Source organism: Pteronotus mesoamericanus, unplaced genomic scaffold (assembly GCF_021234165.1).
Source record: "Pteronotus mesoamericanus isolate MK-2021 breed Mesoamerican mustached bat unplaced genomic scaffold, CSHL_Meso_final contig_436, whole genome shotgun sequence".
Classification (NCBI taxonomy): domain Eukaryota; kingdom Metazoa; phylum Chordata; class Mammalia; order Chiroptera; family Mormoopidae; genus Pteronotus; species Pteronotus mesoamericanus.
The window spans coordinates 402,393-421,255 of NW_026555164.1; the positions used below are offsets into that span (position 1 = coordinate 402,393).

Here is an 18,863-nt window from a genome sequence, read left to right on the forward strand (position 1 = left end):
GGAGCCAGGCAGACTAAGGAATGTGCGGGCCGTGGAAGCCCCCAGGCCAAGAGCGAGTCTTCACAACTGCCCGGCTCTGGGGAGATGACCCCTGCTAACTGCAACCTTGGGGCTCCCACTGCCCCTGGCTCGCAAGTCAAAGCCAAGCCACAAAAGCTGAGCGATGCCTATCTTCCTGCATTCTGGACACTCAAGGGCGTTCTATAGCTTTACAGAGAGAACGCAGAAAACCGCAGAGCGTCCCTAACCCTACGTCTGAGTGTCTTCCGTGGCTCCCTCATGGCTAAGGCACAGAATTTCAGGCCATTTTAATTAAATTTCAGTGAGCACCTGCGGCCACGGGTTAGCGCACGGCCTGAGCTGCCGGGGGTCGATGCTAACAAAAACACCCTGCAGCACCGCGCAGGCTCACAAATAAGACACTCGAGGAACTTTTTAAGGCTCACTGTAAGAAACCTACGACGACAACGGCAGGATTCGCACCACACGGGCCGAAGGACGGGCCGGCGGGCTTCTCTTTCGCAGCAGGCCCCCGCCCTCGCCGCCTGGCGCCTCTCGCCCGCTGGAGGAAAGGGGACCTGCATCTGATTTGGGTGGCTCGCTGTTACTCCACAGTACCACCCCCGCCCCGCATTCCCGCTCTGCTCGTACCCACGGAGAGGCCGTCGGCGCCGGGCAGGTGCGCCGGCGGGCAGGGGCGGGGCCAGGGGGCCAGTTCTTCTGCAAAGGAGCAGCCGCGCACGCGTGCCTGGCCCCGCCGAGCCTTATTTCTCGGCACCGCCCGTCTCCGCCGAGCGCCAAGTAAGTCCCCGGGCCCGCCCTTGCTCGTGCGTGCGCGGCCCCGCCGCCTGCGTCACTAGGAAGCGCGCGCCCGGGCTGCCGCCGCCGCCGCCGCCGCCGCCGAATCCCCAACAAGGAGCGGAGCCCGCGGCCGCCGCCGCCACCCCCGCTGCCGGCCTCTGCCGCCCCCCGCCCGCCGGCGCCCGCGCAGGCCCGGCCGCGGCCCAGGTAAGCGCCCGCCGCCCCCCGCGGCGAGGCCTCTCGCTCCGCCGCGCGCCGCCGTCCAGTCAGGGGTCCCTGCGGAGCGTCAGGACGTTACGGCGGGGGGAGGGGAGCGGGGGAGGGGCGGCGGCGCGCGGCGGGCGTCACGGGCGTCACGGGCCCGCGTCAGGCGGCGTCGGCGGCCGCGCCCGCCTCCATCTTGCCGGAAGGCGGCGGGCGCAGGGGGTGGCCTTCGGTGTGGCCGCGGGCCCGGGTGGGAGCCGTGTCCCAGGGGCCCCCTTCCCTCTCCGGGGGCCGTGTCCCCGCGGGCCTCCTTCGGCCCGGGAACCGTGCCCACGCGGCCCCGGATGGGAGTCGTGTCGCCGGGGGTCCCTCACCCCCGCTGGATACCGTGTCTACGCGGCGGGAGTGGGGACTCTGATCGCAGGCTTCCCCGCTGGGAACCGTGTCCCCGCGGCCCCGGGTGGGAGCCCTGTCCCGCGGGCGTGTTGCCGGGGGAGGCCTGCTAGGCGCTGGGTGAACTTTCTGACTCTGGTTGGCCGACTTGAACTGTTTCCTTGAACTCGTCCCCAAATGCAAGTTTCAATTCCATCAGTTTTCCCCTGCTCCTTGGACATAGAAAAAGCCGCACATAAGGACCTGTCCGGAAACCACAGCCTCGTCCCTAATTACAAACATCACCCCCCACACCCGCCCTCTTATTTATTCTTATTTCATGATCAAAGCCTTTGACTACCACCTACCCTCTTGCAAGCTCTTAAGCGTGCGGGGCAGTGTCGCTGCCGCACGACGCGGCACCGTGGCCCCGGGGTGATGGTGCACAGCTGAGACTTTGGACTCGGATGGAGCCACGCGCCCACCCCACGCTGCTGCCGGGCGTCGGGCTCGCGTGGATCCTCGCATACGTGGAGTCTCGCGTCTGCCCTCCTGTGTCCGGCTGTTTCACTCGGCGTCGGGTCCCCCGGGTCCTCACGCTGTCACAAACGGCAGCGTTTCCTCTTTTAAGGCTCACTTGCAGTCCATTGATACACCACGTTTTCTTCTTTAGGATTTCATTTATTTTTAGAAAGAGGGGAAGGGAGAGAAACATCCATCGGGGGCCTCTGGCACACCCCCTACTGGGAGCCTGGCCCGCGCCCCAGGCGTAAGCCCCGAGCAGGAATCGAACCTGCGATGCCTGGGCTGCTGAGCCGTACCCGCTGGGGCGGATGCACCGCATTCTTTTCTACTCGCCCTCCGGGTGACGTTGAGGCTGCTGCTTGCGTCACCCTGATGCTCCCTGAACACGGGGTGCAGGTGTCTCGATTCCATTTCCTTTGGATAAACACTCAGAAGCAGGATGGCTGGGTCACGTGCTAGTTCTGTTATTAATTTTTTGAGGAAACTCCAGATAGTTTTTCATAGTGGACGCACGCGTTTACATTCCCACCAACAGGGCACGAAGCAGTCTTATTAAAGGTAAATTCAAGTGGGTTAAATAAACCCCAAACATAACCAACTAAGCAGACTGCTTGTTCAGGAATCGGTTCTTCACAGGCAACGTCTTAAAACTTGTAAGAAGATGCACCGGATGGGGAGGAGTTTGCACACGCGTGAACATGCACGCAAGTGTCTTTGCGATGTGGAACTCTTGCAAAGCTCTACTCAGATGTGGGCTGCTTCGTGCCTGCCCCAGGGAGGGGCCCCTAGCCAGTTCCTGTGTGTTGGGGGCTGCACACGCAGGTGCCCGCTGCAGCCTGGCTGGATGTGGAGGGCGGGCGGAGACCAGAGTGGGCACTGGTGCCGCCCCCAACCAGGACGCCGAGGCCCAGGTTCCCCAGGGGAGTCCGGACCAGGGAAACTACCTTCCGGGGTGGCCGCTTCTGACATTTTCTAAGAGACGCCGGAAATCTAATTTTTTAAATGTGAGCTTTGTAAAGTTTGAGAAAGTTAGCAACTACTTAAAAATTTGAGCCCTGGCTGGTGTGGCTCAGTGGGTTGGGCATCATGGGTTCGATGCCTGGGCACAGGCCTGGGTCGCGGGTCAGGTCTCTGGGTGGGGGCATGGGAGAAGCAACCGATCTGTGTATCTCCTGCACACGGATGTTTCCCTCCCTCTCCTGTTCCCTCCCTTCCCTGCTGTCTAAAAGTAAATAAATAAGATCTGAGAAAGAAACCGTGAAGCGTACAGGGGACCCAGGCGACGGTGCTGGTCGCCGGCGCAAAACCTTTGCTGTGTTCCGCGGCGTCCCTGCCCGCGTGTCCCCACAGGGACCGCCAGGCCTGCGGAGGCTTCTTACAGGGATTCATTCAAGCCGGGGCGGGGGGCGATGCCAGGACGCAGGAGCTCGGCCGATGGCAGAACGCGCCCCCCAGAAACGGCCGTTTGCAGTTAGGGGGAGAATGGGAGGGGGACTGCAGGGGAGTGGAGGGGCCGGGCGGGGAAGGGCGGCTGTGGCTGCCCTGAGGCTGCGGGAGGAGGGTCTGCCCGGGGCCTGTCTCGGGCTGTGTTCCCCCAGGGCACAGGGCGGGCCTGGGGCGCGCAACCCGCTGCCACTCCCCGGCGAGGGGGTTGCGGTCGGTGGCCCCGGGAAGTTGCTCCCTGTAGACACCCGTTCTCGCCCTTGAAGGAAAATAGCCGTGACCTTGTGCAGGGCACAGAGAGCCAGACCCGGGTCTGAGAAACCGACAGCACACAACGCTTTCCCTTGTTTTTATGTGTTTATGCCCAAGAAATTTAATAATTTATTTTTATCCATTACCATCTATCAGCCATATTCCCGCTTCCTGCTCAAGAACGATTTAAAAAATGTTTTCTCGTATCCTATTTACCTCTAAATTAGTTGGGGCTCCATTTCCACCGGTAGAGCCTGGGCCCGGAAGTGGGCTGGGGCCGCGGCGCCTGCCGGGGCTGGGCCTCCGTGTGACCCCCGCGTTTGGCTGCAGACCGACTTTCCTCGCACGGCGGCGGCCGTCAGAGGCGAGGCCTGAGCTCGGTGTGCCCGCTGGACTCGGTGCTCTGCCGCGTCGCGATCAGGGCGAGGAGTGCTGCCAAGGATGGGCCCTGCCTCCCTGCCGCCGTGGGGGGAGCACCTCCGTGGTCCCCATGGAGCTCCCGCAAGGAGGGGGCGGTGCCTCGGTGAGAGAGCTGAACCCCGAGATGTAAGCGCCACGGGGCAATATTATTTATTTTAAGTGTGACTTATTCATGTTTCTTAAAACTCTTTGTTTCCAAGCTTTAGAACGAAACTTGTACTTTAGAAACACGCAATAGGCCTGTCAGTCTCAATGAATTCATGGTTACAGCTTTCCGGGCCAGAAAGCGCCTGAGGGTGGCCTGGGGACCCTGCCTGCGCCAGGCCCTGCTCGGTTGGGCAGCGCCACCCCCCACCCCCGGCCCCCCGTGCGGGCAAGGCCGGGCGGGTCTCAGCCAGTGAGAACGGCTCCTCCGAGGTTTCTCAATACCGGTTTCTCCTGAGTGTTTACACTGCTTTTCCTTCCCTTGCGCATCTGCTGTGCCCCCCTAAAGCGAGGCAGGAGGACTCCCCGGCCGCTGGTCATCAGCTCTGGCATTCGGATGCATTGGGCTTGGAGGAGGCTCTTCAGAGTGAAATCGGCGTGGGTTCCGATTGTCACGCTCTGACCCTGACCTCCCTGCTGCGCCGTAGCCTGTCTTCTCCCCAGCCCCACTCGCAGCCCCGCCCCCCCCAGGCCAGGGCGCCTCTGGGCTTCTCACGAGCTTTCCTGGTGGGTCTGACGGAAGGTATTTAACGCGCCCCCCGCCCCCCGCCCCGCCGCCCAGGTCCCTACACCTTGATTCTGTCTCTGGGTCGGGGTGGAAGTGACGTGAGACTGCCGTCCTGCGCAGCGCGCGGTCGGGGAGCCCCTGCCTCCGGCCGGTCCTGCCTCCAGCTTCCTCCTGGGGCTGCTGGGGGCCATTCCCGGGCGGGCGAAGGAGCGGAGCCCACAGGCCCAGGCGGGGGAAGCAGGCGGGTCTGGGGGCCTTCCCTTTTCTCCAGCAGGTGTTTGTGACCGGGCGGCATCTGAGTGCTGGGCGCACCAGGCGGGTGTGACGCACGTGCACGTGAGCCCTTGCGGCCGAGCTTTAAGATTGGTCGCGACCCTGGGCGAGTTAATGCCGGCAGGAGGCCTAGTTAGGGTGCGTCTGGGGGGAGCACAGAGGAGGGCGGGGCCTCTCCCGAGTGCAGTCCGGGCCTGCCCACGGGTGGACATCCGCGCACCGCCACCCTCCCAGGGCTGGGCAGCTGACTGTGTAAAAGGAAGTTCGGGAAGCACTGCTTTTTTTTTTTAAGCAAGTTTTTATATTCTCTACTTTCCAGCCTGTACCTAGTCCTAGGAAGTCAATCTGGTTTAACAGCATTTAACAAGGTTTTTTTTTTTATTATGTCCAAATGCACAGAGCGTAAAGCTGACCGCTGTAGCCACGTTCACGCGCACGGCTCAGAGCCACTCGGTCCTTTCCCGCGGCGCTTTCTCACCCGCCCAGGCCAACACCCTGTCCCCGCCAGACGCCGACCCCTGCCCCCCGGTCTGTAGGGGCCCCCGTTCTCCTTTCCGTCTGTAGCGTTTGACTGTGTCCACCTCACGCACATCGGTGGAACCCAGTGACCCTTGTCCTTTCGTGTCTCGCACACTTTGTTTGGCATCATGTCCTCAAGGTTCGTCCAGGCAGGGGCAGGCATCGAATTTCAGTTCTTGCCGAAGCTGCACCCCACTGCCCTGTGTGAGTTCCCAGTCGGCGAGCCCGGCGGCTGCGGGGGGCCGTGCGGCCGGTCCCCTCCGGGCGCCCACTGGTGCGTGCGGTCCGTGTGAGCCCCGGCCTGCAGCCAGTGTGGCCCCCGGCGCCTGGAGGGGGAGGTCGCTTCCTTCCTGGGAGCTCCCCGGCGCCCCTTCGGGCTGGCCGAGCGGCCGCCCCCCGCGCCCCGCCCCGATACCGCGCTTGCCTGCGGCTGCCTGCTCTCTCTCTGAGGACCTGCTCGTCGATTTTAGAGAGGGGACAGGCAGGGGAGGAACACTGGCCGGTGGCCTTCTGCACGCGCCCTGACGGGGCTTTAAGCCTGCGACCTTTTGGTCTGTGGGGCGACGCCCCAGCCCACGGACCACACCGGCCGGGGCGCGGGCTGTTTTCTCTGCGCAGCTCTGGGACTCTGCTGGGGACCTGGGGGAAGCAGGTGACAGTGAGACGCCCCTGCAGGGAGTCTGCTGGGAGTCTGGCCTCCTTCCCCGCCGCTGCCCGGACGGACCCCGAGTGGTCGGGCCCAGGGGCCTCGGCCCTCCCGGCGGGCGGGACGGGCGGCGGTGCCCCGGCGGCGTCACCAGGCAGCGGCCCGGGCACAGCCCTCCCTCGTCGTTTCTGCCATAAGTCGCGTTTGGGGACCAGAGAGCAGCTCTTTAGCGACAGGCCCAGGAGCTTCTCTGAGCCCGTGCCCTGCCCCTTGTTTCCCCCAGGCCTCGGGACCCTGGCCGAGTGACGCCCAGCCTGAGCGCCCCGCCGCTGGGCCATGGCGACCCCCGACGTCAGCATGCACATGGAGGAGGTGGTGGTGGTGACGACGCCCGACACCGCGGTGGACGGTGGCCTGGAGGAGGTCAAGACGGTGCTGGTCACCACCAACCTGGCTGCGCACGGGTGAGGCGGGGCCGGGCGCGGCGGGCGGGAGGCGGGGAGACAAGGGTTCCGGCCCCGCCTGGGGAGGCCACGCCACCGGGACAGAGGTGGCGCTTCGTCCCGCCCGTGGCACCTGCATCATCACGGGCACACGGTTCGTTTCCAAAAACCCCCGAGCTTCTCCCGAGAAGATGGACAGTAGGGAGGCCTGAGAACCCTTTCATCAAAGTGATGTTAAGCCAGTTATTTCCCGGACGTTCCTTGCGATGCCTGAGCGTGTCCTTCCCCGTCTTCCCAAACGGATGTCAGACAGGACGTCAGTTGGCCGAGAGGCTGGCAGGCGAGCGAACCGCCGGCCTCCTCTGCCGTCCCTGTGGGGGGCTGTCATGCGGTGGCAGTGGGGCTCCCTGTGCCCGCCCGCTGCCGCCGCCGCCGCCGAGGGCTTGCGCAGGGCCGGCCCCCTGTGGTTCGTCTTTGCTGTGTCTTGTGTGGGGCCTATTCCGACTGACCTCAGTGTGTCGCCGACCACAAGGGTGGGCTTTGGCCTTCCCACTGGCTGACAGGACGTTTGGAGGAAGGTCCCCGGCCGGGGCCGACCCCGGCACGTCGGGGACACGGGCAGGGTGCCGGCGGCCGCTGCTTCGCCGTTCGCTGGCAGCTGCCTGTGCTCTGGGCAGGCCTCCCTCGTCCTCGTGCCACACCGCGTCCTGCCCATGCCCGCGCTCCCTCCCCGTGCCTGCGCGTGGAGGCGGCCAGCTCTCGGCTGCGTTCCGGCCTCGCTGCCGGCACGTGTGGTCGGCCTGCGGGCTTTCTCACCCGAGCCCTGGGTGGCTCGACTGTGTACCCCTGTGGGCGGGCCTCCACCCGTGTCTCCTCCACTTGCTCTGCCGCGAGCTGCCACGCGCTGTAAAGGGGGGCGCCCAGCCCCTCCCTGGGCCTGGGGATGGCCCTTGATGGCCGGAAGGGGCAGCGTGGCCCTCGCCAGGAAAGGCTGCGCCACCTCGGCCTGCGCCCTGGGGGCCTGGGGAGTCCTTGCCACAGCCGTTCTCGTGGGTGCTCCGGCCCCCTGGGCCCGCCCCCGTGGCTCCCCACCCAGGCAGCCGGCCTGCGGGGACCGCCCAGCCCCACGTCGCAGACGTCCCCGTGGCGGCCCCGGCACTGTGGTCCCCGCTGTGTGGTGATGCACGGAGCCCTCCCAGCAGCACTGCTTGGCCTGTCTGGGGCCGGTCAGCATGTCCAGAGGATGCGGCTCCCGGCAAATGCCGCGACGGGGCGGCTAGCCCTGGAGAAGCTTTGTCTCTCGCCGGCCTGGGGGCCGGAAGTCCAGGGCTGAGGCCCCCAGGGCGTGTGTCCGGTGAGGGCTCCCCTGGCTGGCGGACGGCTGCCTGTCCTGTTGCTGCCCCCGGGGGAGGCGGCCCCGCCTCCCGCCCGTCTGACCACAGCAGGCCTCGCCGGCTGGGGCCGGTCCTCCTGGCTGCCTTCGGCCTCAGTGTCCCGTGGAAGAGCTCCCCGCCAGCTGCAGCCACGCTGCGGGCAGGCCTCAGCTGCGACCGGGGGGTGGGGGGGGCTCAGTTCCGTCCACGGCCGCGGGGGCCCCCTTTCCCGCAGGGCCGATGCCTGCTGTCGTGTCTGGGAGGGGCTGGGACAGAAGGGCTTCCCGTCCACGGCGCTGGTCCGGGCCCCTGCGGCCGGGCGGGCATCTGGCTGCGTGGGCAGAGGCGCTCTCAGGGTGCGGCCGCCTCCCCGCCCCCTCCGAGCGCTCCGGGCTCCGCCCCCGGCCCTGGGTTGTCCCATCTCCCCCGCGTCTGGGTTGTCATTTCACTGGGAAGCCTGCAATCGGTTTTTCCAAGTTAAAAGTGAAACTATGTATTATAAAACATAAATGGTAGAAAATTAGAAGTGCTGATAAGCAAAAATGAAAGGGACTGTTTTCCCACGACCTGGAGGCTCCCACCGCGGACCCGTAGGTCAGACCCCTGCGGGCGCCGCGGGCCGGGACGCGCGGGGTCCTCCCCGTGCCTGCCGCACGCACACGGACGCACGCCATGGACGGGGCCCCGGGCCGGAGCCTGTGCCGCCCCAGTCACACTGGCCCCTGCCCTTCTCGGGTTGGGTTTTGTGCGGGTTCGGGACTGCATCTCGGCCCCCATGGGTCTTTGGGGCCCCCCGCCCCCCGCTGCTCAGTGGCCCTGCCCTGGGGGTGCGTGGAGCCCTTTGGCCACGACGGCCTGACAGCCAAGCATCCGTCCAGCCACGTCCTTGGTCTGGTCTTTGCCCTGAGGCCACTTCTTTCTTTGGAAACTCTGGCAGGTCGGCCGCGGGGGCTCACACCCCGCGTTCTCCATCAGGCGCGCCCCCTGGGCGGGCCTCCCGCTCTCGCTGGGCGACGGTACCGCCCGGCCGTGCGCACCTTCCTCTCTGCCCCCCGGCCCTTCGGGCGGGCGCCCTGCCTGGGGGTCGTGGCTGCGTTGCGGCCAGTGGCTCTGAGGCGGGTCGGCGCGGCCCCGCAGCACCCACGCCTGGGCCGTCCGTGTCGGCGACGCTGCAGGGCGGCCACCACGAAACTCAGTGCCTTCGAAGGACAGGTGCCTGTCACCCTTGGGGTCGGGTGGGCTGGCCAGGCAGGCGCTCTGGCTGTGCCTGGGCCCCGGCCGGCTGGGGGGCCGGCGTGCACCCCATCGGACGCCTGGGGCCCAGCGGGGATGCGGGCTAGTGCGGGCCTGCCCGGCGCCTGCGGGCGGTGGTGCCGGCAGCGGGCAAGGGCCTGTGGGGCGTCATGGGGCAGGGCCGCGTCCTCCCGCCTCGGGGCCTGGAGCGCACTGAGGCGGTGCCACGCCGTCGCCACCTCCTGGGAAGGGGAGAACCCTGGCGCAGCAGCGGGGGGCGGGGGGCGTGCGGTGCCCCGGCCCCGGGAAGCGGGGGGCCACTCCTGCTGCGAGTTTAGGAAGGGGCCGGCCGTGGGAACGAACCCGCTCCTCTGCAGGCGCAGGCTGCTTCTCTGGGGGTGTTTCCCGAGGACCCCGGAGCGCCCCTCGCGGGCGGCCCCGCCCACCGCCTCGCTGTGGCCAGGGCTTGCAGGCCAGGCCGAGGGGCAGGTAGCGTTTTGTAGGCTGGCAGCAGCTCCAGCAGGTGTTTGCTTTTGTGAGGCGAAGGTTCAGTGCCCGGGGACAGTTCTGTGCCAGGTGGGGGTGGGCCTGCCCTCGTCTGCCGCCCGGACGCCCTTTAGGTGTGGGCTCCCCTGCGGGCAGCCGGCTCGTAAAATGCCGGGCGCTCTGAGGACGCTGCTTCCTGTCCCCACTCCTGACCTACTTTCCTGCTCTGACCTCACCTCTACCTTCCAAAGTCCTGCCCTAAAAGGACAGCTGCCCTCCCCTCCCCGAGTCCCTGCCCCCGTCGGGGTGGCTCTCACCCAGGGAAACAGGCCCCAAGGACCAGACTCCGCCCTCGTGTTGCCCGTCAGCACTCACTTCTGACCTGGTTGGAGGCACGTGGAGGGAGGTGCCGGCCCAGGCAGCATCCCAGCCCCAACTCCCGGGCCCGCAGGGATGGGGCAGCGGGGCCCCTCGTCAGGAGGAAGATTGGAGAGACGCCTGTGACGGATAAAGGGAAGCGCGGGCCGTGGTGCAGGCGTGGGCCTGGGGGACCAGGGTGGGGGCGGGGTGGGCGGGCAGGTGGGTGGAGCCTCAGAGTCAGGGAGCCCAGAGGTGGCCGGGTCCCAACAGGGGTTCCCCGAGCGCTGCCCACAGCCCCTGCAGCCGCCCTCTCCTCCCTCCTGACTCCCTGCTGACCCCTCCTTCCCTCTGAGAGCCTTTGCTCCGGCTGCCCCTCTTCCCATGCCACCCTTGGTGCCGCCCTGGCCGCCCTCAGCGCTCAGGACCCTCCCCGGGGCCTGCGGCTCGTCCCCGCGTCCCTGAGCCGCTGCGCCGGGCACCTGTTTCCAGGCGCCCCCCTCCCGGGGCCCGGCCTTCTTTGCTGCTGCCGTGACGCTGGCCCCAGGGCTCAGCCAGGCGCTGTTGCCGCCCCCGCCTTCCCGGGACCCCCGTGCAGCCCAGGCATCGCCACGGCCCCCCCAGGCCTGGGGCGGAGCAGGGTGCAGTGAGGGCGTCTTTGCGGACCGACCCTTCTCTCTGAAGCTGCGCGTTCGCGACAGTTTCTATAACCACTTGAAGTCACTATAACAGGAATAAAAACCTTTGTTGAGGAGAAACGGGGGCTTCGAGCTCCCGCTGAAGTGCTGGTGGCCTCCCCGACGCTGCGCCTGTTTCCCCGCCAGGCGCCGCGTGGATGCCTGATGCAGCCGTGAGTGGCACAGACCGTTGGCAGGACGGCCTGCGGGGCCGCAGCACGGGGGCTGCTGGCAGAGGCCCCCGACCTGCCCGGGCACCAGGCTCTGCACCAAAGCAGACGGGGCCGCGGGCGCCGCGGCAGAGGCACACAGGGCTGTCGGGGCGCTGATGTCTCCCTCTCCCCCAGGGGCGACCTGAGCGCGGACAACATGGAGACGGAGAACGCGGCGGCCGCGGCGGCGGCTGCCTTCACAGCGTCCTCGCAGCTCAAGGAAGCCGTGCTAGGTAGGCGCCTGCAGGGCCCCGGGGGCCCGCGCTGTGGCTCCGCGCGCCGCAGCTGTCGGGAGTGGGCACAGGGTCCCCTCGGAACCCTTCGCGCCGCCGGCCCACAACACTGCGGATGCGTGTCCCCGGGGCTGTTCCGAGGGGAGCCTCCCACCAGCCCGCCCGCAGGCGGCCACCCTGCCGGCCTGCCTTCCGATGCCTCCGTGCTGGGGTCGCTGCTGCTGAAGCGAGGCCCCGGGGCCCGTGAGGCGCCCCCCCTGCCCCCCCCCACGCCGGCCGGCCCGTCCCATGCCCCAGCTCTGGGCCCCGGGCGCCAGCTGCGCGGTGCTCTGGCAGGAAGGGCTCCGGGGTGGCTGGGACTGACGTTCCGCCCTGCCCTGCCCCTGCCCTGCCCCTGCCCTGCCCCTGTGAGAAGTGAAGATGGCCGAGGAGGGGGAGAGCCTAGAGGCTGAGGTCTTGTACCCCATCACCTGCGGGGACAGCAGAGCCAACCTCATCTGGAGGAAGTTCGTGTGCCCCGGCATCAACGTCAAGTGTGTGCAGGTGAGGGCCCCACGTGGCCAGGCCGTGGGCTGTGTGCCGGGGGGGGGGGCCAGCGCGTTCTCCTGGGGCAGCTGCGGAGGGGCCCACAGAGGGGGCCCCTGCTCCCAGGGTGAGTGGCCCATGCGGTGGCCGTCCCAGAAGCCGAAGCCCCGGGCGGCACTTCCGAGGGCAGGCGGGGCAGGGTCCTGGAGAGAGGGCAGCGGGCGCGGGCTCCTCCGTGGCACGGGCATGCCGCCCGTTGTCCAGGAGGCTGGGGCCCCAGGCTGTGCGAGTGAGCTCCCGGGGCGGCTCCGGGGACTGGCCACTGTTCCCCGCGGGACCTGTGGCAGACGGGGTCGTAGCTCCCGGGGGGAGCCCGCGAGCCTGTGTGGCTGCAGAGCCGCCCTGACACCAAGAGCAAACAGACGCCAGCAGGAAGGCGCTCGTGTTAGGAAGCCAGTGGCCACTGCTGGGGGCAGGGCCCTGAGCGGGTGGTCACAGCCGCAGGTCAGAATGCTGCCCCTGACGAGACCTGCAGAGCCGTCCCGGGAAGCTCGTGGTGGGCAGCGGTTCCCACCGCTCCTGGGAAGACACTGAGGGGCGGTCGACAGCAGAGCCGCCCCACCTGCTGCAGAGATGCAGGGCCAGGACGCCAGGCACCGCGCTGGCTTCCGCCGGGGCCCAGACATGCAGCGTGGCTCTCCCGCCACCCCCGGGACCCTACGGGAGCCACGTGCTGCTTGTGGGTCTGGTGGGGGCGTCAGTGCCGTCCCCCGAGTGACGGGCGGGTCTCTGTGGACAAACCTTGCTGTCGGGAAGCAGGCGGGAAGCAAGTCCTCACCTGACGTCGATGACAGGTTCTTGGAAACCAACCTCCAGAAGAATGAGGTGCAAGGAAACCAGGCTCGTCCCGGGCTCAGTGACGTAAATGAGAGCTGTGTTCCCGCAGAACGTTTCCGGTCAGACACGTCACTGGGCTTCTTGTGCGTTGGCCAGAAAGGCTGCTCGGTGTCTGAGTCAAAAACGAGACGCATTTTCCACTTCCCCCGGCGCCTCCACGGAGCGGCGTGGTCCCGTCCTGCTGCGCTGCGCTCGCTGCGTGCTCTCCTGGCCCCCACGCCGCTCCGTCGGCCCCGCGCGCTCTGTCCTTCTGAGCAACGAGCTGCTCCAGGTGCCTTTGCAGTCCTCCAGGGAACTGGAAGTTTTTCCATTGGGAGAACTTTTTAAAGACCTAAACAAACGGAAACCCAAAGGCGCGGCGTCTGGTGAATACGGGTGAACCAGAACTTCCCAGCTGGGCTGGGACGGGTGTTCCGGCCTCCTGTTACCCTGATGTAGGACCGCATTTCGGCTAATTCTAGGCGCTCCTCACCACGTGTGGCTCTCTGTGGGTCTCACTGGAAGTCATCGTTCGGTTTTCCAGAAAGAGCTCACAACAGAGGGTTCCCCGATCCCACCTCATACACACCACCACCTTCTTTGGGTGGTGACCATCCCTCTGAGTGGCTGGGGGCGGCTCCTTCCGCTTGCCCGCGATCTCTCCCGTCCCACATGATTGTCAAGTATCTACTTTTAATCGCCCATCACAATTTGTTTTTAAAACGAAACATCTTTGTTACGCTTAAGTAGAGAATCACATGCGGAAATATGGTTAAAAAGGATTTTTTCGTTTCATTTGTGTGGAACCCAAGCGCCAAAGCGATGAACATAACCAGGCTGGTGCACGTGATTTTTGATGCCTGCTTCGGGTATTTGGAGCACGTCAGCGCTCTCTCGTGTGCTGTAACATCGACTGTTCTCAACTGATGTCTCGACCCGATCGCTGTCGACCTCAGCGGACCCGCCTGACTGCGCCGCGTCATCCAGTGAGCAGCGTCCAGCGCCGACCTTCACCAGCCGCTTCCGGCCCATCGGGCGGTCCCAGCACCTTCTCCACGTGCTGCACAAATCTTTTTTTGTTTTTCAGTTGAGAGTTTCTACCTTTCTTGAAATAACAAAGCCGAATATGCTGAAAATGTTGATTATTCTCTTCCACCTTCAATGTTGAAGTGGCTACACAAAAATTCACCCATTTTGATCTGTTTTTTAACGCACGCTGATGTGACAACTGCCACAATACAACTTAATAAAGTTGTTTCGAATGAAGTTGAAGACAACTGAGTGGCCCTGGAGCTCGGCCTTCCTGGCCAGACTGTGTCTGCGCTGGTGGCTGCGGGCCAGCCTCCTGGGCCTTCTGTGCCAGCGAGTTTGCAGGGGCCTTGGCCCGGACTGCGGCCAGCTCGTGGGAGAAAACCCGAACGACCTTTTTGGCCAACCCCAAAAAGACTCAAGACGCTTCTAATACAAAACAATGAAATAACTGCAAGCTGCGTGTCCACTTAAGAAAGATGAAATAAGCAAGTCAGGTCATTATTCTGCCCCGGCGGTTCCAGCTCAGGGTCCAGGCCAGAGCTCTTCTGGCGGGCGGTCCACCCCGGGCGAGGGACGGCATGAGGGTGAAGAAGTGGAAACTGGGAAACGGGGTGCACCGGCCGCTGCAGCGCTGGCACGGGGCCTGAGGACGGCTCCAGTGAGGACTGAGCGTGTGGGTGTGCGCGGCGGCCGCTAGGCGGCCAGGAGCCCCAGGGAGCGGCCAGGCCTGGCCTGCTGAGACCCTCGGGCCCCCCGCCCCCCGCCCGCTCGCTTTCGCAGTAAACGCAGTTTATTCTGGCTCTTCGGGCCCAACGAGCGCTCGTCAGACAGGACGGAACAGGACAGCTGGCCTCTCCGGGCGTCTCCATTCCCGCCAGGGCCCAGGCGGCCCGGCGCCTGCGAGTGGGGACAGGCCCGGGCTCTGGCATGGACAGGCGCACATGTGTCCCTGAGGGGCAGGCACGTCCCCGCGCACGCTGTCCTGCCTTCTGTCAGCACGACCAGCGTGCGAGGTCATCACGAGAGGGGCCGGCCAGGCCCGGAGCAAGAGGGCGCCAGCCCTTTCGAGCGTGTGCGCAGCTTGTCCCGCGCGGCCGCAGGCAGCCGCCCTGTGTGGGCAGCAGGGCGGCGCGCCGTGTCAGCTGGGCCGCTGGCGCGGAAGGGGGCGGGCGGCGCCTCCTGACTGCCCTGCTGTGTCCCCCCCGCAGTACGACGAGCACGTCATCAGCCCCAAGGAGTTCGTGCACCTGGCCGGCAAGTCCACCCTGAAGGACTGGAAGAGGGCCATCCGGATGAACGGCATCATGCTCAGGTGGGCGGCCTGTGGCCGTGACGCCCTCCCTGGCGCGAACGCGGGCTCTCTGCTTTTCCGTTGGTCTGGGGGTTTGGACGCAAGGCACGTTTTAGGCGTAAGGAGAGCCAGCGCCGTCCCCGGTCCCCTGCCACATGGGACGCTGTCCGGCCTGCGGTTTCTGTGGCCTCGTTCTGAGTCCCACAGGCTTTCACCCGAAGGCGCGGCGGCCGGTCTGCAGTGAGTGCTTGCGGGGTAGCACCTGCGCGGCCCCGGAGACACGGCCGGCCCTCGGTGCGGGCGGGCAGCACCCGTCTGCCACCGGCGGTGCGTGCTGGCCAGGCTCCTGGCGCTGTCCTCACTTGCTCAGGGTCTTCCTGTCCAGACTGCGTCCACATCTGTGTCCGCGTCCAGTGGCTGCGTGTTGGCCGCCTCGGCCTTCTCTGCCAGTGAGCGCACAGAGGGCCTCGGCCTGGCCCGCGGCCTGACCCGCGAGGCTGTGCCAGGCGCATGCCCGGGCCAGAGTGCGCGTCCTCCTCGGAGACTTCCCTCCCTTCTGCGTGGGGCGCTCACCCCGTCTGGTGCACAGGCGTCCCGGGTGTGGCCCCCAGGAGGGCCTTCTGACGCGAGGCTTCAAGGTCGCAGCCGTCTGCTGCCCTGTGTCACCTCCTGGTCCTCACGTGTCAGCGTTTCCTGCTTGGGGTCCCCAGGCCCTGGCCGGCAGGGGCGCCCCGCCGGTCCCTCCGCCCCTCCACCCGACTCCCCCTGGGCCCCAGCGGTGTGTCTGCGGTGCCCGCGAGGTGGGATTGGGTCACTTTAAGGCCTCTCCCAGCGAGGCCCTGGCGGCCCGTGACCGTGGCCAGGCCCTCGCACCCCGGCCACGTGGGGGGCGGGCAGGGGCGGGGCCGGCGTGGAGGCGCGTGCGCGGAGGGCCCCCCCCCCCGCCCCGCGCTCAGCCCCGCCCCGCCGCCCGCAGGAAGATCATGGACTCCGGGGAGCTGGACTTCTACCAGCACGACAAGGTCTGCTCCAACACCTGCCGCAGCACCAAGATCGACCTGTCGGGCGCCCGCGTGCCCCTGAGCAGCCCCACGTCGGCCGAGTACCTGCCGCTCACGCCCGCCGCCGCCGATGGTAGGCGCGTCGCCCTCGTTGCGCCCTCGCTGCCCGCTGGCCGCGTGGGGCGGGGCCTCCGCCCTCGGAGGCGGTTCCCGCGCTTCCTCCTTCTAAGCGACTTTTGTCTGAGACAGAAGCTCCTGCGGAGGGGCGAGCACAGAGCGGCGGCGCCCCCGCGGCGCCTTCCTGCCCGCGGGCTCTGGGGGCCGCCCCCCAGCGCCGCGACGCGCTCCCTGCTGGTGCCCGGCGCTCCCTGGGGCCGGCCAGACGCCCCGCGCAGCCCAGGTTCTCTTTAAACCCGAGTGAGAGCGACGTTAGGCCCTGAGGTCCCTCTCGTGTGGCCTGGAGGTCACTCCGTGGAGTCGTGTTTCCAGGCTGCCACTGTCCCTGTCCCTGCATTGTCAGGGCTGGGGTGGGGCGGCCTGGGCGCGCTCCTGGCGGCGGGCGCTCTGGGCGAGGGGCTGGAGCTGGGGGGGCGGGGGCGGGGTTCTGTCTGTCGGCCCCTCCCACCCCGTGTGCCGGGCGCGGGCCCCTGGTTGTCAGCTTTGTGCGTCGGTGTAAAGGGAGCTTCGCGGCCAGGCAGGGGGGCTCACCTGCTGCCCTCTCGGTTGCAGTGAACGGGTCTTCGGCCACCATCACCATAGAGACCTGCGAGGACCCCGGTGACTGGACCACGGCCATCGGAGGTACGGGCGCCTTCCCCTGGGCTTCCCGCGGGCGGGGCCGGGCAAGACCTCCCGTCTCCGAGCCTCTCTCTCCCTCCCAGACGACACGTTTGCCTTCTGGCGGGGGCTCAAGGACGCCGGCCTGCTGGACGAGGTCATACAGGAGCTGCACCAGGAGATGGCAGGCGCCATGAAGGGCCTGCAGCAGCGGGCGCAGGCCCCGCCCCTGCAGCTCCGGGGTGAGGGGGTGAGGGGGTGAGGGCGCGGCAGGCGCAGGGGGCCCCTGAGGCTCAAGCCGAGCCCGGCTGCCTTGGCGGTGCGGGGGCGGGGGGGGGCGGCTGTCCCGCCCTCCAGGTGCATCCTCGACCCCTGCACCTCTGGCCCCGCAGACGCCATCCTGCTGAACAACATCGTGCAGAACTTCGGCATGCTGGACCTGGTGAAGAAGGTGCTGGCCGGCCACAAGTGCCAGATGGACCGCTCGCGGGAGCAGTACGCCCGCGACCTGGCCGGTGCGTGGGCCCTGGGGCGCGGCCGAGGTCTGTGCGGGGCAGGAGGGTGCTGGGGGCCGCCCTCGGGGGGCCGCGGCCGGTCGGGCTGCTGTGACCCGCCGCGCAGCTGTTCACGGGGGGGGGTGTGGCCCAGAGCTCGGTTTGTGACGGCCGTGCTCTTCTTGCTCTGCCTGCGCAGTGCCTGAGCGCGCGGGTGTGTGCGGGTGTGTGCGTGTGGCACGGGCTGGGGGCATGGGCCGCCTTGACCCAGGGTCGCAGAGCATCACAGGAGCAGCTCTCCACGCGAGACGCGGGCGGGTCGGGGTCGGGGTCGGGGCGCGGGCGCGGGGCTGGCGGCGACGCCCGGTCCTCTGCCCGCAGCGCTGGAGCAGCAGTGTGACGAGCACCGCCGGCGGGCCAAGGAGCTCAAGCACAAGTCCCAGCACCTCAGCAACGTGCTCATGACGCTGACGCCGGTGTCCCTGCCGCCCCCCGCGAAGCGGCCCCGGCTCGCGCGCGCCACGTCCGGGCCGGCCGCCATCGCCTCGCAGGTGCTCGCGCAGTCCGCCCAGATCGCCCTCGGCCCGGGCCTGCCCGTCGCGCAGCTGGCCGGCGTGCCGCTCGGCAAGGTGGTGTCCGCGCTGCCGTCCCCCGCGCTGGGCAAGAGCTGCGCCCCGGCGGCCCCCGCCAGCTCCCCCGCCTCGCCGCTGCTCGGGGGCTACACGGTGCTGGCCTCGTCCGGCGCCTCCTTCCCTGGCACCGTGGAGATCCACCCGGACGCGTCCAGCCTCACGGTCCTGAGTGCGGCCGCCGTGCAGGACGGCGGCACTGTGGTCAAGGTGGTCAGCCCCCTGCAGCTGCTCACCCTGCCCGGCCTGGGCCCCACGCTGCAGAACGTGGCGCAGGTGTCACCCGGGGGCAGCACCATCGTGACAGTGCCCACGGGGGCCGTGGAGAGCGCCGTGGTGGCCTCGGCGCCCGAGGAGCACGCGGCCGCCATCGAGGTGGCCGCCGTGGCCGAGGGTCAGGAGCACAAGTAGCTGCCGGCGGAGGCGAGGCCCGTTGCGGGCGGGCGACCGGCCCTCTCCCGGGTCGCGGGGCGCCATGTGGGGCTGCCGAACCAAAGAGGGGACCCCGAGACCGGCCAAGAGGGGAGAGGGGCCCACGGCGGCGGCGGCACCTGGGACGCCTGCCGGGCGTTGCGTTCTGGACTTCCTCCCCATTTTCTTGGGAAATATATTTTTCCATGTGTTGCTTATTAATACTGTTTACACACCGGGCCCGGCCAGGAGCCAGAGGAGAGGACGCGCCGGCCGCGGGGCAGCGAGCAGCGCCCAGGAGCAGGCCTGCCGCCCACACAGCCGGGGCACGTCACTAGCACATGTCTTGGGGGTCGTCCCCGAGGGTGGAAAGCCATGGATCCTATGGATTTGGTTTCTTCCCACAGTTTTCTGTAGGTTTAGTGCGGCTGGCACTCGGCCCGGCCCGGGCGTGGGCGGTGTGTCGGGCTGGCCCGGGCTCCGGTCTGGACCCTGTCCCGGGGCCTGGGGTGCGGGCGGGGGGCCCCACGGCCCGTGCTCTGCCCGCCTGCCGAGGCTCGGTGCTCGCACCGCGGGGTCCCCGCGAGTCGTTCAGCCAGCCCCTCGGAAGAGGCGCGTTGCTAGCGTTTCACCCCACTCCCCGCCG

General features: G+C 67.6%; 1 protein-coding gene across 1 annotated transcript; it reads left to right on the top strand.

Annotated features, from left to right (window-relative positions):
* Nucleotides 1-872: 872 nt before the first annotated feature.
* Nucleotides 873-18,300, top strand: GMEB2 (glucocorticoid modulatory element binding protein 2). The gene is made up of 10 exons (XM_054577484.1): nt 873-1,008; nt 6,451-6,631; nt 11,084-11,181; nt 11,597-11,724; nt 14,823-14,926; nt 15,882-16,039; nt 16,636-16,707; nt 16,788-16,925; nt 17,076-17,198; nt 17,559-18,300. Exons 2-10 carry the CDS (start codon nt 6,504-6,506, stop codon nt 18,215-18,217), a joined length of 1,608 nt encoding a protein of 535 aa, XP_054433459.1. The 5' UTR covers nt 873-1,008; nt 6,451-6,503; the 3' UTR covers nt 18,218-18,300.
* The last annotated feature ends 563 nt before the right edge of the window (nt 18,301-18,863 follow it).